A 23,793-nucleotide genomic window follows, 5' to 3' on the forward strand; every position below is an offset into this window, starting at 1 on the left:
GGAGAGACAAGTTATCAACTCCTCTGGGACACAGCTAAAGCAGTTCTGAGAGGAAAGTTTATCTCCATAAATGCCTATAACCAAAAGACAAGAAGATCACAAATAGACAATCTAATGAAACGACTCAAAGAGCTGGAAAAAGAAGAACAGACCAACCCCAAACCCAGCAGAAGAAGTGAAATCAACAAGATCAAATCAGAACTAAACGAAATTGAAAACAGGAAAGCTATTCAGGAGATTAATAAAACAAAAAGTTGGTTCTTTGAAAAAATAAACAAAATTGACACACCATTGGCTAAGCTAACGAAAAGCAGAAAAGAGAAATCTCTAATAAACTCCATCAGGAATAAAAAAGGAGATATCACAACTGATCCCAAAGAGATACAAGATACAATTTATGAATACTACAAAAATCTTTATGCACACAAACTGGAAAATGTGGAGGAAATGGACAAATTTCTAGAAACACACAGCCTCCCTAGGCTCAACCAGGAAGAAATAGATTCCCTGAACAGACCAATCTCAACAGCTGAAATAGACACAGCAATTAAAAATCTCCCTAAAAAGTAAAGTCCCGGTCCAGATGGCTTCACACCTGAATTTTACCATACTTACAAAGAAGAACTAGTACCTATCTTGCAGAAACTATTCCACAACATCGAGAAGAACGGAAACCTCCCCGACACCTTTTATGAAGCGAATATTACTCTGATACCAAAACCAGGAAAGGATGCAACAAAAAAAGAAAACTACAGACCAATATCCCTAATGAATATAGATGCAAAAATTTTCAACAAAATCTTAGCTAACCGAATCCAGACACTTATCAAAAAAATAATCCACCACGACCAAGTGGGCTTCATCCCAGGGATGCAGGGATGGTTCAACATACGTAAATCTATAAATGCAATTCACCACATAAACAAGGACCACATGATTCTTTCAATAGATGCAGAAAAAGCTTTTGACAAAATTCAACACCCTTTCATGATACGAACACTTAAGAAAATAGGCATAGAAGGGACATACCTAAAAATGATACAAGCCGTATATGACAGACCCATAGCCAACATCATACTGAATGGGGAAAGATTGAAATCATTCCCACTTAGAACTGGAACCAGACAAGGCTGCCCACTATCTCCACTTCTGTTCAACATAGTGCTGGAAGTCTTGGCTACAGTAATCAGACAGGAAAATGGAATCAAAGGTATCCAAATAGGGGCAGAAGAGATCAAACTTTCACTGTTTGCTGATGATATGATATTGTATCTAGAAAACCCCAAGGATTCAACCAAGAAACTCCTGGAACTGATCAATGAATTTTGTAAAGTCTCAGGATACAAAATCAATACACAGAAATTAGAGGCATTCATATACGCCAACAACAATCTAATTGAAAACCAAATCAAAGACTCAATTCCCTTCACAATAGCAACAAAGAAATTAAAGTACCTAGGAATATACTTAACCAAAGAGGTAAAAGACCTCTACAGGGAGAACTATGAAACACTGAGGAAGGAAATAGCAGAGGATGTAAACAGATGGAAATCCATACCATGCTCGTGGATCGGCAGACTCAATATCATCAAAATGTCTATACTACCCAAACTGATCTACAGATTCAATGCAATACCTATTAAAATCCCATCAGCATTCTTCACAGATATAGAAAAAATAATTTTACGCTTCGTATGGAACCAAAGAAGACCCCGAATATCAAGAGCAATTCTAGGCAACAAAAACAAAATGGGAGGCATTAATATGCCAGATATCAAACTATGCTACAAAGCTGTAGTAATTAAAACAATATGGTATTGGCACAAAAACAGGAATATTGACCAGTGGAACAGATGTGAGAATCCTGATATAAAACCATCCTCATATAGCCATCTCATCTTTGACAAAGCAGACAAAAACATACGCTGGGGAAAAGAATCTCTCTTCAATAAATGGTGCTGGGAAAACTGGATAGCCACCTGTAGAAGGCTAAAACAGGACCCACACCTTTCACCTCTCACAAAAACCAACTCACGCTGGATAACAGACTTAAACCTAAGATATGAAACTATTAGAACTCTAGAGGAAGAAGTTGGAAACACTCTCCTAGACATCGGCCTGGGCAAAGAGTTTATGAAGAAGTCCCCAAAGGCAATCACAGCAGCAACAAAAATAAATAAATGGGACATGATCAAGCTACAAAGCTTCTGCACAGCCAAAGAAATAGTCATGAAAGTAAACAGACAACCTACAGAATGGGAGAAAATTTTTGCATCCTATGCATCCGATAAGGGACTGATAACCAGAATATACTTAGAACTCACGAAAATTAGGAAGAAAAAATCAAATAACCCCATTAAAAAGTGGGCAAAGGACTTGAACAGAAATTTTTCTAAAGAAGACAGAAGAATGGCCAGGAAACATATGAAGAAATGTTCAACATCTCTAATCATCAGGGAAATGCAAATCAAAACCACAATGAGATATCACTTAACCCCAGTGAGAATGGCCTTTATCAAAAAATCTCCAAACAATAAATGCTGGCGTGGTTGCGGAGAGAGAGGAACACTCCTACACTGCTGGTGGGACTGCAAACTAGTTCAACCTCTGTGGAAAGCAATATGGAGATACCTTAAAGCGATACAAGTGAATCTACCATTTGATCCAGCAATCCCATTGCTGGGCATCTACCCAAATGATCCAGTGACACTCTACAAAAAAGACACCTGCACTCGAATGTTTATAGCAGCACAATTCATAATTGCAAGGCTGTGGAAACAGCCCAAGTGCCCATCAATCCAAGAATGGATTAATAAAATGTGGTATATGTATTCCATGGAGTACTATTCAGCTCTAAGAAACAATGGTGATATAGCACATCTTATATTTTCCTGGTTAGAGCTGGAACCCATACTACTAAGTGAAGTATCCCACGAATGGAAAAACAAGCACCAGATATATTCTCCAGCAAACTGGTATTAACTGAGTAGCACCTAAGTGGACACATAGGTACTACAGTAATAGGGTATTGGGGAGGGGGGAGGGGGGAGGGGGGCGGGTATATACATACATAATGAGTGAGATGTGCACCATCTGGGGGATGGTCATGATGGAGACTCAGACTTTTGGGAGGAGGTGGGGAAATGGGCATTTATTGAAACCTTAAAATCTGTACCCCTATAATATGCCAAAAAAAAAAAAAAGCCAAATGCACTTCACTAGGTTTAGAGAATATTTATTTAGGATCTTGGTATCCCTTTGCCAGATTGTTAGTGGCTCAATGCTAATATTTATGCAATTGCTATTTGTGTCCCTGATTATCTGGAAACCACATGTGACATGAAGAAATACGAATTAAATCTGGGAAGAATGTAAAATAAAATTAAAAAAAAAACTCCTTCTGAGCACATTCCATGTCTGGCACTCTACAATTGTGCTCTTATTTCTGTTATACTGTTGGGAGCCCCACGGGTCTCGGGGCACAGAGCCTTGCATTGCTGAGCTCTGATTTTCCCTGGCACAGATCTGCACACACCCTCCAGTGTCAATTATGGTGTGATGGGAAAAGTATGCTTCTCTTGGTTGGATTCTCTAAATCAGTTAACTTAGTGAGTTGAACCTTGGGATGACCCGCAGGCCTGAATAGCATACAGGAAGATGATTTCCTCCCCCCAGTAATATAGTTTCAGCCTTTCGCAAGTGGGAAAAGGGAGCTACACTGAGCATTTTCAACAAAAGCACAAATCAGAATTTCTATCATTGTATAACTCAGCCTTGTCCAAAGTCTCTTGGGGTGACCTTTATTACTTCCACTTTCAAAGTAACTGAAGAGCTGGAGGCAGGCTGTGATTTTCTCCCTAGACTCTCTCTAGGAGAGGCATTGGAAAGCCACGGTATCCTGGCAGCCCTGCTGGTCCTTCTTCCTGCTGATATTTTCCCAATGCAGTGAAGGGTTGGAAACCTGCTGGCCCCAGCACCTGTAGCCGCTGAGCACAAGCACAGCCAGGTGCAAATCGTGTCTGGAGCCAGCCCTGCAGGTGCGCGCGGAGACCTGGAACTGCCAGGAACCCAGCAGCTGAGCCGAGGTGGTGAGAGAGAAATGGGTGGTGATGTGCAGGGTGGCTGGGAGGTGGCTGCGGAGAAGAGAGGGGCTTGCACTCTGGGGACCGTGGTAAGAAAAGGGTCCTTTCTTTTGGGAGTGAAGCCACAAGAGCTACCTGTGGTAAACAAGTGAATGTCAGAAAACTAGACATAGAGTGGCTGAGGGCGTGCCCTGGGTCTGCACCCGACTTCGTTTCTCAGCACTGAACTCAGGGTTCCCAGTCCCCAGAGAGCCCTGACGAGAAGGTGAATCCCCAGATGAGAAAGACGCAGAGCACAAGGGAACCATTTCAGCTTCCTACACCGCTGGGAACAGCTGGTTTTCAGAAGAAGAGAAGGAAGGAAAATCCGTTGGGGAGGGGATGGGAGTTGATGGTTTTGGTCTTAAAGTCTGTGAGGACAAACAGCCAAAACCCTGCGTATACAGTTCAATCTTTGAACAGAGGATTTCCCACCTTCTCCTGCAGACCACCCTGACGCCGTCGCTGTCGCAGTGAATGTCCCCACCTGCCCTGGGGAGGATGGAGGGTTTGTCTCCAGCTGGCCTCCTGCTCCCCTTTCTCCTCCTCCGGGCTGCTCAGGGCTCAGCAGGTCAGCGTTCTGCCTCGTGCTTGTGCTTTGTTGCCGTGTTTCCACGTCTCCTCTCATATAACGGAAAACGCTCGGTCACACATCAGCCAAGAAAAGTCCCTCACATCCGTGCCCTGTGCCCCTTGAGGAGACCTCACAAAGCTCAGAGCGGTGGCATTTATCTAAACCCTTATTGAGTGTAGGTGATTTTAGCCTGCTCACTTTTGATGTCACTGTTACAATATACTCGGTAATGTTGACACTGCCAAGAAAACCTAAGTCTGAGGACAAAGAATTTGGACTCGGGATTCCTGAGCTCTATTTGGTTCTGATCGTGGACACATCACTTATTCTCTCTGGGACACGAGTCTGTCTTTCATAAAAGAAAAGGGCCCCTCTGGATGAAGTTTTCAGACTTCACGGTTGGAGAGAAACTGGATAGGGGAATCACAAAAATCACCTTTCTGTGTTATAATCTCTTTAACTTAATGTCGAATAGGTGATGAGTATCAAAATTTTTAATGTCCATACATGTTGACTCAGCAATTCTATGAGACTGTCTCCTAGAGAAAAGCTCTGCCATTTGGACACACACACATATACCAGGGCTGTCTGGAAAGTACCCAGCCATGCATTATGAAAAGTAATTTTAACAATGGCTGGATACTTTCCAGACAGCACTTGTATATATTATATAATGTTTATTGCAGGACTGTTTATAGTAATAACAAGTTGGAAACAATGTAAATATTCACCAATACAGTAAAATCTTGAACATGACAGTGTAGGCAGTGCTAAAAACAATTAGGAATAGCTGACCATATATACTAAAATGGTTGGATGTCCATTGTTGCAGAAATTGATATATAATGATCTCATATTTGTGAAACAATGATTTTTTCTACTACATTGTAGCTACACATAATGTCAAATGCCTTTTTAAAAATTAAATTGCTTATATAACATGTATGGTCACCATCTCAGTACCAGGCAGGGAAGGACATACATATACCCTTTGAGTTACGATGGTGGCCCGGGTTATATACAGAAATGGAAAAGATGACAGCACCATGGTCTTGGTCTAGCACAATGGCCAAAGTCATGCTCCTTGCCCAGGATGGCCTGACCCACACTCTCTGGGACAGGCTGGCCCATGCTACTTCCTCTAGGCTCATGCACCTTTGTGTTTTGCACTCAGACCTCCTGGGCACCAACACAGCCATCCCTTTATGAACTCTTCTCCCCCAGAGTCACCATACTTGAGGACCCTTAAGTCCTGACCACTCACCGCACCCACAGTGTCCGGGGCCTCTACCAATTCAAGCTTTGTCCAAGGTCACCAGTCACCTTTTAGTCTTCGTGGATTTCTGCAGTAATATGATTCTCAAGCGATGGCTGTGAGTGACTTGATGAGGGAGCATATTTTATACTGCAGACAAAGTCCCTATTGTGGCCTGCAGCACCGTCCCTCCCTCCCCTGGGAAATCCAACCCCCCTGTCTGCTAAGGGCTGCCCCAACTCCCCACACGTGCAGCCACAGGCCTTCAAGGCCCACACCCCTCGCAGGGGCATAATTTTTATGAAAAAATTAATTCCAAGCCTTCACACTTATTTAAAAACAAACAAAAGGCCTAGCTCACCCTATAGTTCTACTTTTCACCCTGGATAAAGCACTGCTATCCCCCATCCCTGCCCCAAACCTTCATCTCAAGGCCACGGTGTGCACTCACCTCCGAGGAGCAGGGCCGGAGACAGGGATGGGAGAGGTGCTTTCCACTGCCCCAGAGATGACTGCTTAGTACGTCACTTCGCCACATGTAACTCTCAATCTCTTTTTACATAGATTTTACATAACTTACATATATGTACTGTTTGGAAATCCATAGAGAAATGTGTGTCTTTTTAAATGCCTAACTGTAAAGCTATTACTTCTGGAAAAATGAATATAGTTTGTTGGCCGGGGTGGGGGGACACAGCTGAAGAAGATATAGGAGACCTTATACATCTGTACACACACGCATACACACCTATGTATTTTTTAATTTCAAGATATACATTACTTTTTTGGAAAATAACGCAAATAAAACAAACGTTTCGGTCCCTGAATAAGGAAAAGCAGATGGTTTCCCCTCATCGTCCCTCACTCATTGCCGCAATCTGTCTGATTTTCACACAGTGCCCGGGTTTTCTGTGAAGGGGCCAGCGGAGCCCATTGTGGTGCTGCTTGGGGCAGATGCCGCTCTGCCCTGCCAGCTGTCCCCGGAGCAGAGCGCAGCCCACATGCACATCCGGTGGTACCGCGAGCGGCTGTCCCCCGCTGTGCTGGTGTTCCAGAACGGGCAGGACCCAGGCGGGGAGCAGATGCTGGAGTTCCGCGGCAGGGCCGAGCTGGCCGTGGCCTCCCTCGGCAAGGGGGACGTGGTCCTGCACATACGACAAGTGCGGGCCTCGGACCACGGCCAGTACCGGTGTCGCTTACAAGATGGTGACCTGTTCCAGGAGGCTGCTGTGCAGCTGCATGTCGTAGGTACGTTGCCCGGCCCCGAGCATCAGTCGCGATGCAAAGCACAGAGAAGGCAAGGGCCCTGCTCCTGCCCTGGCCCTCGCGTGGTCTTCCAGGTGTCGCTGTGCTCCTTTCGGTTGCAGATGTCAGTGCCCTGAACTCTGCGGTGAGGATGAGACTGCCTGCTCTATTTGCTTTAAATACCAAGACTTTAAATTCCTGAAGATGTTTTGACATCGTAAAGAACCTCAGAAAATTCAATAGTATTATTTGTTCAGATAAATAATGACATTCTCAAACACTAATTTTTACCCAATCAGAAAAGAAAATTAATAGAATTAAACTCCTTTTCTAGTTTTAACTGCTCCATTGTTTTCTCTCCCTGGAATGACCCCACAGCTCTCTCAGTCCACGTACAGTGGCGGTGCTTGCAAAGGCAGTAGGAGGTTTCTACACTGAGCCCAGGTCAGCCCGACGCTGACCTCGGAGCCCGGGTGTACTCATCCAACGGATGGCAGTCTGGCCTTCAGCCCCAGGTCTCTGAGCCCCAGGACCAGCGGCCTCAGGCGCTCGCCCTCTCTCCTTAGGGTTGGGCTCTGCGCCTCACGTTCGCATGACAGGACCCGAGGAAGGTGGGATCAGAGTGCTGTGCTGCTCGGGTGGCTGGTTCCCCAAACCCAGGGTGCAGTGGAGGGACACAGAGGGAGTGACGCTGCCATCCCTCCCTGAGTCTCAGACCCAAGATGGAGATGGGCTCTTTCGTGTGGAGGCCTCTCTTGTGGTCAAGGACAGCTCCGTGGGCAACGTGACCTGCTCCATCCAGAACCCCCTCTCTGGCCAGGAGAAAGTGTCAGCCATCTTCCTCCCGGGTCAGTGGGGCGCACAGGCCAAGGGGTTGGCAAGGGCGGCATGGGGAAGGAGGGCTGCTGGGAGCCTTGGACTGAGGGCAGAGCCTCCCGCAGCTGGGCTCTGACTGTGTCTCCACGCGCCCTGCCAGAGCCCTTCTTCCCCAGCGTGTCTCCATGGAAGGCAGCCCTGGCTGGGGCTCTCCCGGTGCTGGGGCTGCTCCTCACTGGGCTCAGCTGCATTGGCTGGAGAGAACACCAAGCCAAAAAGAGAGAAATAAAGGAAAAGAAAAAAGAATGTCATGAAAGAGATGAAATGAAGAACAAAAAGGAAATGGCCCTGAAGACCAAAGGTAAATTGGGCAGCAGGGCAGATCAGAGGTTCGTGGGGAAGCTGGAGATACCAGTAGTGTAAGGTGGGTGGAGAAATAGAAGGTGCCAAAGGACCCAAGGGAGACACAGGGCACTAGCATTCCACAGAGCCGGCAGTCCTGTGGAGAGGAGAAACGCACGTGGGAAGCAGGAAGACCTGTGGGCAGTGGTCGCTCATAAAGCCCCGAAAGGGAGGCCCTCAGTCCACACCATGCTCTTTCATGCCTCTCTGTAGCAACTGCTGTTTCTCCTTGTGGAGATGTCTTCCACTAAATTCTCTTCCTACTCATCCTCCAAGAATAAGCTTCAGAAACACCCAAGAAATCTTAAACTCTCACAAAGCATGGACATTTCACCCTCTGTGACCTGGTGGCAGTTCCCACTTAACTTTTCTTAGCATTTGTCATTTTTGGTAGGATGTACACATTGCTAATCTTTCTCATCTACTTAACTAGGGGACCCATAAGAGAAGGCCAAACTTAATTCCTTTAGCTACTCCCTAAACTCAGGGTCAGCTAAAACTCAATTTGATGGGTTTTATATCTCCTCTTCTTTCAGCGAAACTCAAGGCAGAGCTTGGTGAGTCTTGCTTCTTCTTATGACCAGTGTGGAATTTGTTTGTCCCCTTCATACCTGTCTGGATCTCTCATTGAACGCTGTTTCTTTCAGAACGGCGGAAGGCGTTGTACCATGAAGGTAAGGGTCTCTGTTTCGACACCGTGTGATGTCCCAATGCCCAGCATGTTCTCAGCTCCGCTCTTTAGAGGAAAAGACCAAAGATTTCATGATAACTCATGAAAAAAAATAAGAGTAAAGGAAAAGAATATAAGGCCACGGGTTATTGTCTCACCTTGTCTTACCTGGATTTGTTCTGTTTTAGATTGGAAGAAGGCCCTGATATATCCCGGTAAGGAACTCTCTGGCTTTAAATCTTTCCAAGTGCTTCTGGTATTATGAGTGTAAAAAGTACAGACATACACACACACACACACACACACACACACACACACACACACCTGTCCACTTGCAAGTTGTAAACATTGATTTCATATCAATGTCTGGTATTTTGTACTTGAAGGCTCAAATAATCCATTGTTTTCCAGAACTAAGCATGAAGGAGAAATAACCTCTAACTGGTAAATTCTACAACCTGAGTGTGGTAGACTCAATATGAACTGTTAAGCCATCTATTTTGGAGAAGGAAGGAACAGAACTCATTGATTTTTATGAGATCTAGGAAGAATAAAGAATACTCTGTTATGTCAGCATTTCTATAGGACAAAGTTTAAAAGAGCAGATAATATACGTCATATTTGGAAAAATATTAACTATGATTTTACATATTTTATTCTACTGGCTCAAAATAAAGAAAATAAAGGTTCATATACAAGGATATAGATTTTAAGTATTGAAAAACAATCTTTCAAAATATTTTAACATCATATGTAAAAATATATTTATCTGGTGGTAGAGAAGATTGGCTATTTTTAATGTCCTTCTAATATCTATGTCTGTGTATTATGTGGGTTGACAAATGTGTGTGCATGTGTGATATAAAGTTGGACTTCATAAACATGCTAGGCCATTCCTTGAACATGTACTTGGGCAATTTTTATGAGGCAGACACTGTGTGAGATGCTGGTATCGTAAGCTGTTATCGCCGACCTTGCGGAACTGAACGTCCATGCGGGAAGGAGGCAAGGAGCCGCCCTGCGCGGCCTCCGGCGGGGGGGTTCAGAGCAGCCCTCCTGGGAGTGAGCTGCTTAAGCAGTTTCTATCGACAGTTTTCTTTCACGAGCTGCTAAACGTGTTCCCGTGATTCTAAAGGAGAAAACAAAGTCCTAATGATTAGGACACATGAGTTTCAGTTTCAACGCTACCAATTATTAAATTTCTTACTGGAGGTCAGTTCAATGAGGGACCAGTGTGGCTCCCATCAAAATTAAGGATAGGTCCTTATCTGTGTATTGTCCCAAGACTCGAGGAGACTATCCCATCTCTAAATACAACCACCAGGCCCATTATGAGAGAAGTTGCCTCAGAAGGAAGAAAATGCTGTCCTACTCCCCATGAGGAATCTCACTCTGGAGAAGAATATAAAACATCCCGTTACTGGGGCCAAAGTAACAGGGGACAGTGTAAAATAACAGTGCAAAGGCCTCAGCCATAAGCTTAAGCCCTACTCTAAGGAGGTCTTAGGCTGGGAAGAAACCACAATAAAATAGAATAAAAGGCTTTTATGGCTTTCATCCTCAGAGGCGGCCCCACAGGTCTCGAGGGCACAGTGCAAGGGCAGCTTGAGCACCAGGCACCTGGCCCAGGTGTGCTCCAAACCTGGCTCAGGCCGGAGAAGCTTATTCTCCAGTATCAGACTGAATGAGGGCACAGTTCCTAACTGGAGACGCAGCACAGAAAGCATGCTGCTTGGCCTGAAGTTTCCACATGTTACCCAGAGTTTGAGAGGCTTACCGAAGGAAGTGAGGAGAGTCGGGAGAAGAAAGTAATGAGCCTGAGAAGGAAGTGACTTTTCCTTTTCATTCCCTGGGTGTGTTTCCATTCCAGTCTCAATTTGTGTTGCTCTTTTCTAGACTGGAGGAAGGAACATTTCCAGCCCGGTGAGTGTTTTTGTTTATCTTTGGCTCCCTTCCAGCCTGTCTCCTGATATCTTATTTTTCCTTTCTAATACCATCCCTAGTTGAAAAGACAGAGACACCATTATTCTAGTGAAGGGAGGGAGGAACATGAAGATCATTTAATGTACGCCTGAACTGAACCTTCCCGCTAGGATTGGCCGCTCGGGCTGTGCCTCTGTCTTCACACACTGCGCAGCTTTCTTGCCTGTGAGGCCACCCTGGTTCTGAAACAGAAACTAACATAGCTCCTCAGGTGAGGAGGCCCCTAACTAAATACAAAGTGCTCACGATGGCAAGAGTACTCCACTGCTGTTTTCAAGGAGGCATATGAGACCTAGTACGAATTGAAGAACATGGTTCTGATTTATAGAGAACATGGGAAGAACAATATTCTCAAGTAAAAGCTGCAAGTCCTGGCTCACAGAGGCACTCTACTAAGACACAGGTGTAGCAGAGATGAGGGAAAATGAGACAAGTGGCACAGACTCCACGTAAGAGCACCTGCAACCCCCCACCACACACCGAGAGGGGGGTGTTGTTTTACCACTGGCTCCACATTTTGCCTTTCTTTAAGGTCGCACCTGTATAACAGCTCTCTGAAATATACAATAGTGGCCCTGTTTTTTTCTTCTAGCTGTTGTGACTCTAAATCATGAAATGTTTCACCAGCATAATTCTGACCCAGAGAGGAACGAGAACTGCAGAGAGGAAACACAGGATCTACCTCTCAGTAATAAGCAAGGAGATGACAACCTTATCACACTTGATAAGAAGGACTTCACATCGGGGAAATATTACTGGGAGGTGGACATCGGGGACACTGATGAGTGGACTCTAGGTACTTATGAGCACATAGATGGGAATGAATCGTCCAAAGAACCACCAGAGATATTCAGAGTCTTAGAGAAGAAGGGATGTGAATATAGGGCTCTCGCCTTTTGCTCCCAAAACATTGCCCTGGAAGAGCCTCTTCCAACAGAAAAGTGTCCACAGAAGATTATGATTTTCTTGGATTATGAGGACAGTAACATTTCTTTCTATGACATGGCTGATGGTTCCCACATCTTTTCCTTCACCCAGGCCAGACTCTCTGGATCAATCAACCCTTACTTCAAGCGTAAAGCCATGGAGCTCTCCCATCTGCACAATATTAAGTGACTTAGTGGAAGGCCTTATACCATGAACACAGTAGTCTGTTCTCTGTAAACTCCGGGACTTTGTTCCTTGATTGGTGATCTCAAGCACCACTGATTATGAGATCTCTTAGCCTAAGACGCTATGGGTCTCCCTGGCCAGAGTTTCTGATTACACCAAGCAGTGTTTTTCAAACAATCTGTAGAGAAGAATCACAGTTTTTGTTTTGTTTTGTGGTTATTGTTATAAATGTTGTTATTTGCTTTATATCCAATATATTACAGACTAGTAATTTTCTAAAATAAGATACTGGAAAATGATAGGAATAAAAAGGATATGCAATTACAAGTGGGAATTATTTTATTATTAGGTTCAACATAAGTAAAGGTTAAACCTAATTCTGTCAATTTGCTCTAAAAGTTTTGTAACACCTACTCTATTTCTGTTCTTGTTTAATAAAGAACTGGTAAGAAACAATTTATGTATAGGTACTGGTCTTTGGACTACACTTTGAGTAGCACTGCTAAAGCAATGTTCAGAGGAATAAAAATGAAATAAACCTCACATTTTCAACAGCAACCCTGAATAAAAATTACAAAAGAGTGCTATTGTCAAATGTTAAAGGAGAAAATAAATTCTAATTTGATAACAAGCTAAGCTGTATCTTAAATACAAAGGCAATTTTAGGAAATAAAAAGAAATCAATGACAATCCAATTTCAACAAATGTGATAGTGTCAACATGAGGAAGACCTGGGGGAACCAGAATGCTGCAAAGCATATTGAGATATTTATTTTATTGGAGGGAGAAAGGGAAATTTTATTTCTTTGCTTAAGATATTAATAAAAGAAATGACTTTTATATTCTTGGGAATTCTAAGTGTGTCTCCAACAAAAAGAAGAAAAGACCTCTCTTCTTCCCTCTCCAATCAAATCTATTATACTGAAATAAAATAATTAGAGGAAACAGTACCCAGTGCTAAAACAGGGGTAGGAATAAAGTATGCTTCTATTGGAAAGTCTGGAAAACTCTGTAAATTCAGTGGACATTAGGTACTCAAAAGAATCTTGTCTCAGTAGTTGGAAATAATTAGCACTAGACTAAAAACAGATCCAGTTTTGATGAACAAATATTCAAAGCAAGGTCTTTTAAGCAAAAGGCTTAAGTTGTTTGCAAGTATCTTAACTTCATTCCAGAAAGCTCAGCAAGGCATTTTGACATTCAGTCAAAAATTACCAGGCATGCAAAGAAACAGGAAAATATACTCATAATGAAAAGAAAAATCAATAAATTAAAAATATTAGGATGGAAGGCCCAGGAGGTGCTCATGGTATGGGTGGAAAAAGATTCCTCACCCAGAGATTAAGATATAAAAATTAAAAAGTATATTTTATCCTTTTAAGGGGAGAGGGGGAGAGAGAGAGAGAGAGAGAGAGAGAGAGAGAGAGAAGTAGAAAAGAGAGGGAGAGCAGGCAGACGGCTTCCAGCGCACATCTGGGATGGTGCCCACCATCCTGCATGAGCTGCTGTGGGACCAGGTCTTGAGGGAACTGCACTCCCCACAGTCTCCTGCTAGAGCAGCCTGCCTGCAGGAGGACGCCGCTTCCTGTGGTCACAGGCTAAAGGCACTATTTTGGGAGTTTAAAGCTGGACAGTGCCCTCCCCTCAAGCTGAGTTTGGGCTGATGAAGATGCATCCCCACCCAACCCACGCTCTCCTGCACTCACCTGGGACAATTCCCTTTGCATTGCTATAGGCTCCTGTGAGACTGAAATGCAAGCAGACCACACTCCCCACAGTCTCTTGCTTATGGTGCTTGCCTAACAGGGGCCCTGCCCTCTTTGATTGCAAACCCTCCACTAGCACCATTTTGCGAGTTTAATGCTGGACCATACCCGCCCTTGGGCTGAGTTCAAGGTGATATGGCTGTAGCTGCCATCCAGTCAGGAAGGGATAGGGGAGACCAAACTCTCCTAAACACACTTAGAACAATACCCATTGCCCTGTTACAAGCAGTTGTGGGACTGGTGCCTAGCCTGCCTAGTTCATTACGGCTAACAGTAACGTCATCATGGACTACTGGGGTCCCAGTAGGTAGTCCCACCACTGCTACTGCCACCTCCCATATCACACCAGCTGCTCCAGGGCCTGAGAACCCATACACCTGATCCTCTGCTCCAACTACTAGCTTTTGAGCAAGCCATCTGAAGGCCCAAGAATTGGCCCTCACGACACACTAACACCATTGCTAGTGTAAGCTGACCTGGGGCCTAAAATCAGGCATAGTGAGTCCTCTGCTTCCACGACTGGGATCCAAAAACAGATTATGTGGCATTCTATTCCCTAGCAAAACTTTACCCTAGCCTCAACAAATAACTGTTCCTTAAGACACCAAGGAAATCACAGATACCACTGACCCTGTGCACTAGCTAAAAGATTATACAAAGATCACATTGCTGCAGGCACCTAAAATCAAAGCCAAAGTGACCTACTCAACCAACAACATATATACATCTTCAGGAAAAAAATTCTTGCCTTCAAAAGCAGTTCCAAAAATTCAGAACAAGAGTTGGCTACATCAGATGCTATCCATGGAAGGACACAGACAACATTTTTTTTAGAAAAATGAAATATGACACCACCAAAGGATCACAACAACTTTCCAATAACAGATCCCAATCAAAAAGAATTTCTCATAATGCCAGATAAAGAATTCCAAATATTGATTCTAAATAAGCTCAATGAAAGGCAAGACAAATCTGAAAATTAATACAAAGAAATCAGAAAATAAATTCAAGATGTGAATAAGAAATTTACCAAGAAGATAGATATCTAAAAATAAAAAAATAAACAGAAATTCTGGAGCTGACAGATTCATTGAAGGAAATACAAAATATATTCAAAGGCTTCAAGAACAGATTAGACCAAACATAAGAAAGAATCTCAGAACTTAAAGAGAGGTTGTTTTTTTTTTTTAAATAATCCAGTCACACAAAAATAATGGAAAAATAAAAAGAAAGAATGAGTAAAGCCTTCAAAGATGTCTGAGACTACACAAAGCAATTGGTATTTCTGAGGGGGAAGAGAGATAAAAAAGTTTAGAAGATCTAGTTAAGAAAATAATCAATGAATTTTTTTTCCCCAGAACTAGCAAGAGAGTTAGACATTCAGACATGGAAGACCCAACAATACTCAAACAAATACATTGCAAAAAGGACTTCACCATGTGATAATCAGAATGACTAAATGTGAAGTGAAAGTGAGAATCTTAAAATTAGCAAGAGAAAAGCAACTAGTCTCCTATAAGGAAAACCCCATCAGACTAACATCATACTGCTCAGCAAAAACATTACAGACCAGAAGACAATATGATTTTCAAAGTTCTTCAAAAAGAAAAAAAAAAAACAAGAAAAACCTCCGCCAGCCAAGAATTTTATATTCTGCCAGAATAAACAACATGAAGGGGAAATAAACTCTTTCTCAGACAAGCAAATGCTGAGAATTAATTACCAATAGACTGTCTCTATAGAAAATGCTCAAAGGAATTCTAAACATGGAAACAAAAAGTCAATATTCACCATCACAAAAATACATGAAAATATAAAATTCACAAGCCTTATAAAATGATCATAAAAAGGAGAAATATAATTAAATGGCAACATGACAGACATTCAGCAAACCACAAAGACAAAAAGAGAAAAAGAAACAAAGAATTTATAAAACAACTAGAAATCGAAAGGGGGGGTGGAGCAAGATGGCGGACGAATAACACCACCAGACAGAGTGTCTCTGCAGAAAAGACAGATTCTAGCAGAAATTAGAAAAAAGAAGCAAGAAGATGAGCATACAGCGGACGAGGGCTGGAAGGAGGGGTACCTGAGACCCTGGGAGACTCCACGGGAGGAGGCTGCGGAGGAGAACTGGAGGCGGAGACCACTGGAGCAGCCCGGAGACCAGTGGCAAGGGTAAGTGGATTTGCTGTTTTCCCTCCCCTGCATTTGGGACTGCTGGTGGACTCCTCAGCGGGTGGAGAGAACTGCGGACACCAGCCCAGAGACTGCCGCCGCCAGCCAGCGGTGAGCCTGTGGCGGACGTGACACTGGGTTCCCAACTTCCTCCGGGCACCTCCATGTGCGCAGACCCGAGCCACGCGGTAGGCACCATATTGCCTCCTCCTCCCCTCCGCGGACCCTACCCGAGGCTGCCCAGAGAGACAATACAGCCACCAGCCAGAGGAACCTCCAGGGAATGGGACCTTCCCTTTTGGGACCCTACACCTGACTCAGGGGAACTCAGACTGTGAGCTCCCTGCCCGCCAGCTCTCCCAGGTGCTGCTGGCACGGTGTTCCCAGGAGAACGGTGCCGACTCAGAGGCTGAGAGACATAGACCCAGATTGGGCTCCCTGTGGGTGATTTCGGACCTGAACTCCTCTCCCTGGTGGGGATACAGTTTGAATTCTGGGACCCAGAGGTCGGACCTTCAGACCAGATCCCCTGCACCGAGGGCTAGCATTGCCCGGGGCACAGAAGGGTTATACGTGAACAGCCTACTGAGGTCTGTGTGCCTCCAGGGGCGGATCAGCATCCTAGAGGGCAACCCTCCTCCCAGGAGGAGGCCGTGCACCCAGCCCAGGTGGAGTTCCTGTGCAGGGAACCTCCCCGCCGGCATCACAGTCTGGGGAGGCCTGGTGGCTTGTGGTCTGGCCTGCTGGCAGAGGCCCAGGAGTAGCTGCGGAGTTGGGGAGGGTGGAAAGAAGCGAGGCCCGCTCCAGACTGCGGGTCTCAGACAGCCCCACCCCCACACACAGACTTTCTGGCTGAGCGGGACCATTCCAGCCCCACCCTGACAGCTTTTCCTGGAAGCAGAGAACAGAACTTTGACCCCTGCTAACTGCCTGAGGGCAGGCTTACCCAACCCAGCTCCGCCCAGAACAAGAGGTGATAACAGGACACAAAATCAACAGCATAGCCTGTTCCTCTAAGCAAATGCCACCTACTGACAGGGACGGCATCTTGCACAGCCTTTCCACGGCACCCACTGACTCAATATACAGGGAGTGGTCCAATCTCACCCACAGACACGACCTAACGCCTCAGAAACTAAACAAGGGGTGTGAATACCCAAACAATAACCAAAAGGAAAGAAACAACAACTGATCGACATGGGAAGAAATCAGCGAAAGAACTCAGGAAATATGAAGAACCAAATGGAAAACACACCCCCAAAGAGGAGCACCAGCCCCCTAGAAACGGACACCAACCAAAATCAGGCAACCAATATGACAGAAGAGGAATTTCGTGTGTGGATCATAAGAACACTCACCAAGCTGCAACAACAACTCAATAACCAACACAAAGAAACCTCAAAAAGCCTCCAGGATCTGGAAAAAGAAATAGACACAATGAAGAAAAGTGTAACCGAACTCCTGGAAATGAAGAATCAATTCAAGGAACTACAAAATACAGTGGAAAGTCTCAAGAACAGGGTAGATTAAAGAGAAGAAAGAATCTCAGAGGTTGAAGATAACACCCTCCAATTAAATAAATCAGTCACAGAAATAGAGCAGAGAAACAAGAGAAAAGAGCAAAGCCTACAAGAGCTGTGGGATTATGTGAAGAAACCTAATGTGAGGGTCATAGGCTTATCAGAAGGGGAAGAAGACAAGACTCAAGGGTTGGACAAGCTGTTTGAAGATATAATAGAGGAAAATTTCCCAGGCCTTGCTCAAAATCTTGATATACAAGTTCAAGAAGCTCAGAGGACCCCTGGGAGATTCAATGCAAACAGGAAGACATCACGACATGCAGTCATCAGACTGACCAAAGATTCAACTAAAGAGGTCCTTCTAAGAGCTGTAAGACAAAAGAAGCGAGTAACATACAAGGGAAAGCCAATTCGAATAACATCAGACTTCTCTAATAAGACTTTACAAGCAAGGAGAGACTGGGGCCCCATTCTCACTCTTTTGAAACAAAACAATGCCCAGCCTAGAATATTATTCCCTGCAAAACTAAGCTTCATATATGAAGGAGAAATAAAAACATTCTCAGACAAGCAAAGGCTCAGAGAATTCACCAAGACAAGACCAGCCCTACAAGAAGTACTTAAAACAGCGTTATGCACGGAACATCATAATAATAACCCACGAATATAAAAACAACCAAAACACAAAGATATTAAAGGCCAGATATTACAATGGATCAAGACAGAAATCATAGCTACAAATCCAGCCCAACAGAATGAACAGTAATCTACCTTACTTATCAGTTCTCTCAATAAATGTGAATGGCTTAAACTCTCCACTCAAGAGACATAGGCTGGCTGAATGGATAAGAAAATACAGGCCAAGTATATGCTGTCTTCAGGAAACACATCTAACCTGCAAGGAGGCATATAGACTAAAAATAAAAGGGTGGAGATCAATATTCCAAGCAAATAGAAGCCAAAAGATGGCTGGTGTGGCAGTTCTAATTTCAGACGATTTAGTCTTTAAACCAACAAAAGTAGTGAAAGACAAAGAGGGTCATTATATAATGTTGAAGGGCACAGTTCAACAAGAAGAGATAACAATTTTAAATATATATGCACCCAACTTAGGTGCACCCAGATTCATAAAGCAAACCTTACTGGATCTAAGCAAATGGATTAATAGCAACTCCATAATCGCCGGAGATTTCAACACCCCAGTGATGGCACGAGACAGATCCTCCAAACAGAAAATTAATAAAGAAATAATGGACGTAAACAAAACTCTAGAACAATTGGGTCTGACTGACATTTACAGAACATTTTACCCAAAATCACCTGAATATACGTTCTTCTCATCAGCTCACAGGACATTCTCTATGATTGACCATAATCTAGGACACAAAGTAAATCTCAAGAAATTTAAAAAAATAGAAATCATACCATGTACCTTCTCAGATCACAGTGGAATAAAACTGGAAATCAACCCTAACAGAATCTCACATTTCTACACAAAAACGTGGAAATTAAACAACCTCCTACTAAATGATTACTTCAAAAATGAAGAAATCAAGACGGAAATAAAAAAAATTCTATGAAGAAAACGACAATGGAGAGACAAGTTATCAACTCCTCTGGGACACAGCTAAAGCAGTTCTGAGAGGAAAGTTTATCTCCATAAATGCCTATAACCAAAAGACAAGAAGATCACAAATAGACATTCTAATGAAACGACTCAAAGAGCTGGAAAAAGAAGAACAGACCAACCCCAAACCCAGCAGAAGAAGTGAAATCAACAAGATCAAATCAGAACTAAACGAAATTGAAAACAGGAAAGCTATTCAGGAGATTAATAAAACAAAAAGTTGGTTCTTTGAAAAAATAAACAAAATTGACACACCATTGGCTAAGCTAACGAAAAGCAGAAAAGAGAAATCTCTAATAAACTCCATCAGGAATAAAAAAGGAGATATCACAACTGATCCCAAAGAGATACAAGATACAATTTATGAATACTACAAAAATCTTTATGCACACAAACTGGAAAATGTGGAGGAAATGGACAAATTTCTAGAAACACACAGCCTCCCTAGGCTCAACCAGGAAGAAATAGATTCCCTGAACAGACCAATCTCAACAGCTGAAATAGACACAGCAATTAAAAATCTCCCTAAAAAGAAAAGTCCCGGTCCAGATGGCTTCACACCTGAATTTTACCATACTTACAAAGAAGAACTAGTACCTATCTTGCAGAAACTATTCCACAACATCGAAAAGAACGGAAACCTCTCCGACACCTTTTATGAAGTGAATATTACTCTGATACCAAAACCAGGAAAGGATGCAACAAAAAAAGAAAACTACAGACCAATATCCCTAATGAATATAGATGCAAAAATTTTCAACAAAATCTTAGCTAACCGAATCCAGACACTTATCAAAAAAATAATCCACCACGACCAAGTGGGCTTCATCCCAGGGATGCAGGGATGGTTCAACATACGTAAATCTATAAATGCAATTCACCACATAAACAGAAGCAAAAACAAAGACCACATGATTCTTTCAATAGATGCAGAAAAAGCTTTTGACAAAATTCAACACCCTTTCATGATATGAACACTTAAGAAAATAGGCATAGAAGGGACATACCTAAAAATGATACAAGCCATATATGACAGACCCATAGCCAACATCATACTGAATGGGGAAAAATTGAAATCATTCCCACTTAGAACTGGAACCAGACAAGGCTGCCCACTATCTCCACTTCTGTTCAACATAGTGCTGGATGTCTTGGCTACAGCAATCAGACAGGAAAATGGAATCAAAGGTATCCAAATAGGGGCAGAAGAGATCAAACTTTCACTGTTTGCTGATGATATGATATTGTATCTAGAAAACCCCAAAGAATCAACCAAGAAACTCCTGGAACTGATCAATGAATTTTGTAAAGTCTCAGGATACAAAATCAATACACAGAAATTAGAGGCATTCATATACGCCAATAACAATCTAATTGAGAACCAAATCAAAGACACAATTCCCTTCACAATAGCAACAAAGAAATTAAAGTACCTAGGAATATACTTAACCAAGGACGTAAAAGACCTCTACAGGGAGAACTATGAAACACTGAGGAAGGAAATAGCAGAGGATGTAAACAGATGGAAATCCATACCATGCTCGTGGATCGGCAGACTCAATATCATCAAAATGTCTATACTACCCAAACTGATCTACAGATTCAATGCAATACCTATTAAAATCCCATCAGCATTCTTCACAGATATAGAAAAAATATTTTTATGCTTCATATGGAACCAAAGAAGACCCCGAATATCAAGAGCAATTCTAGGCAACAAAAACAAAATGGGAGGCATTAATATGCCAGATATCAAACTATACTACAAAGCTGTAGTAATTAAATCAATATGGTATTGGCACAAAAATAGGAATATTGACCAGTGGAACAGATGTGAGAATCCTGATATAAAACCATCCTCATATAGCCATCTAATCTTTGACAAAGCAGACAAAAATATACGCTGGGGAAAAGAATCCCTTTTCAATAAATGGTGCTGGGAAAACTGGATAGCCACCTGTAGAAGGCTAAAACAGGACCCACACCTTTCATCTCTCACATAAACCAACTCACGCTGGATAACAGACTTAAACCTAAGGTATGAAACTATTAGAATTCTAGAGGAAAATGTTGGAAACACTCTCCTAGACATTGGCCTGGGCAAAGAGTTTATGAAGAAGTCCCCAAAGGCAATCACAGCAGCAACAAAAATAAATAAATGGGACATGATCAAACTACAAAGCTTCTGCACAGCCAAAGAAATAGTCATGAAAGTAAACAGACAACCTACAGAATGGGAGAAAATTTTTGCATCCTATGCATCCGATAAAGGACTGATAACTAGAATATACATAGAACTCACGAAAATCAGCAAGAAAAATCAAATAACCCCATTAAAAAGTGGGTGAAGGACTTGAACAGAAACTTTTCTAAAGAAGACAGAAGAATGGCCAACAAACATATGAAAAAATGCTCAACATCTCTAATCATCAGGGAAATGAAAATCAATACCACAATGAGGGCAGACAAAGCTGGGGGGCGATGTCCGGGAGCCAGGCGAGTGCTGTGGCGGCACCGGCGGGGCCTGGCCTGCGGCCGGGCGGCCTGGGCTTTGGCCTCCCTCGGGTTCCCTGGAAGCGGGCCGGCGGCCAGCGCGGGAGTAGCAGCAGAGGGGGAGGCTCCAGAGAGTCTCTCTCCTCCCCCTCAGCCTGAGCCAGGGGAGGCCAGGTGGCCCGGGCGGCTGGAGGGGGGGTCCCCTGCCCGAGAATGGGAATTCTCTTCACCAGGATATGGAGACTGTTCAATCAACAGGAGCACAAAGTTATCATTGTTGGGCTGGATAATGCAGGGAAAACTACTATACTTTACCAATTTTCTATGAATGAAGTTGTGCATACATCCCCTACGATAGGAAGTAATGTAGAAGAGATAGTGGTTAATAATACACGTTTCCTAATGTGGGATATTGGTGGCCAAGAATCTCTTCGTTCTTCCTGGAACACTTACTGTACTAACATGGAGTTTGTAATAGTTGTTGTGGACAGTGCAGACAGAGAAAGGATTTCTGTAACTAGAGAAGAACCCTATAAAATGTTAGCACATGAGGACCTAAGGAAAGCTGGATTGCTGATTTTTGCTAATAAACAAGATGTTAAAGAATGTATGACTGTAGCAGAAATCTCCCAGTTTTTGAAGCTAACTTCTATCAAAGATCACCAGTGGCATATCCAGGCATGCTGTGCTCTTACTGGCGAAGGACTGTGCCAAGGACTTGAATGGATGATGTCACGACTTAAAATTAGATGATCTCTACTGACCTCTTCTCATAGACTTTGTATAAACGAAGTGCTGGACTTTACCTGAAAGCTGCAAAAATTAATGGTTTAGATATATTTATAATAAACTGATTTAAACTTTTTCTATAAGAAGAAAAATTAAGACCACTTATTTGAAATCAAAGATGAAGACTCACCTTCCAATTTGCTTTCTCATTAGTTCCTTCCAAAGTAAGTTATTAAAGCTGTGATTGAAATTTTTCTCATAATGAATCCTCTCAGGACATTGTGTAGCCAATGGTAAGTAAAAGGGAGAGGAAGACATTTTGAACTAAGAGATTTATTATCAGTATAACCCTCCCTAGTTGAATGTTCTCTTGTTCCATTAAGTCAAAATACAAATCAGAACAGATATTCAGTTTCCAATATTTTTAAATGTAATGTTACTTATGAAAGTATTTTGTATAAGGTTGTGTATGTATTGTGTATATACCTCACGTTCAAGTTAATGGCTTTGATTTATGTTCTAAAGAAAAGCAAATACAAAAAATAATAATATCCTTAGTTATAACCATAATGAGATAAATACTGGCATGGGTGTTAAGTGCCATTTTGTACTCTTCCCTTATGTTCTCTGTATTGTATTAACCAACCCCCCAAATCATTGAGCTGCTCTTAAAAAAAAAAGGAAAAGGAAAAAGCTTGACACTGTGTGCCTGTTTTTTTTTGTTGTTGTTGTTGATCAGTCACACACATGGAAATATAATTCAACTGAGTGGAGTATCTTATCAAATTCTTGACTTAGTATTACGAATGGGCAGAATGACACAATGTGCAATTATCAGATTATTCCTTTTATTGGTCCTTATGACTTCTAAATTACTGAATAAGTTATTAATCCATTAATCAGTTAATCATAAATTGTGATTAAAATTATCAAATGAATTCTCAGCATTAATCAAAAACTGTGAAACATGTCTACCTAGAGAAGTAACATTCTACAAATACCACTAAATAATTTAGCTATAGTCTTTTTAAGCATTAAATTATATGTCAAATAGTCAAAGTGAATTTGAGAGTAAAAATAAGATATATTTTCCAAACAACATTATTAATTTCTTAATTTGCAAATTCTTACTATTTATTTTAGAACTTGGGATAGTTTGAGATTTTTTGTTTCTGTTCTTGTATCTTCTTCTACCACATAAATACATTGTTTGGCAATTATAGAATGCAGATATTTTTAAATGCTTTTAAGAATTTGGTATAAAAATTGATTTGTGCAATGTATTATTTGCACTAAGAAGT

At 42.5% G+C, this 23,793-nt stretch overlaps 1 protein-coding gene and 2 pseudogenes across 1 annotated transcript; all 3 read left to right on the top strand.

Annotated features, from left to right (window-relative positions):
* The first annotated feature begins 4,588 nt into the window (after nucleotides 1-4,588).
* On the top strand, nucleotides 4,589-7,332 carry LOC142871024 (butyrophilin-like protein 1 pseudogene; annotated as a pseudogene).
* Nucleotides 7,333-7,764: 432 nt separating this feature from the next.
* Nucleotides 7,765-12,597, top strand: LOC105858076 (butyrophilin-like protein 1). The gene is made up of 7 exons (XM_076002753.1): nucleotides 7,765-8,043; nucleotides 8,172-8,372; nucleotides 8,950-8,970; nucleotides 9,061-9,087; nucleotides 9,272-9,298; nucleotides 10,980-11,006; nucleotides 11,659-12,597. The coding sequence occupies exons 1-7, from the start codon at nucleotides 7,788-7,790 to the stop codon at nucleotides 12,180-12,182; spliced, it is 1,083 nt and encodes a 360-aa protein (XP_075858868.1). The 5' UTR covers nucleotides 7,765-7,787; the 3' UTR covers nucleotides 12,183-12,597.
* Nucleotides 12,598-21,813: 9,216 nt separating this feature from the next.
* On the top strand, nucleotides 21,814-22,868 carry LOC142870905 (ADP-ribosylation factor-like protein 5A pseudogene; annotated as a pseudogene).
* The last annotated feature ends 925 nt before the right edge of the window (nucleotides 22,869-23,793 follow it).

The sequence above is a fragment of the Microcebus murinus genome, chromosome 5 (assembly GCF_040939455.1).
Source record: "Microcebus murinus isolate Inina chromosome 5, M.murinus_Inina_mat1.0, whole genome shotgun sequence".
Classification (NCBI taxonomy): Eukaryota; Metazoa; Chordata; class Mammalia; order Primates; family Cheirogaleidae; genus Microcebus; species Microcebus murinus.

Coding starts and splice junctions, on each gene's coding strand:
- LOC105858076 (XM_076002753.1), top strand. CDS start 7,788: ATGACAGGACCCGAGGAAGGTGGGATCAGAGTGCTGTGCTGCTCGGGT. Junction 9,299..10,979: donor GAAGGCCCTGATATATCCCG/GTAAGGAACTCT, acceptor GCTCTTTTCTAG/ACTGGAGGAAGGAACATTTC. Junction 11,007..11,658: donor GAAGGAACATTTCCAGCCCG/GTGAGTGTTTTT, acceptor TTTTTCTTCTAG/CTGTTGTGACTCTAAATCAT.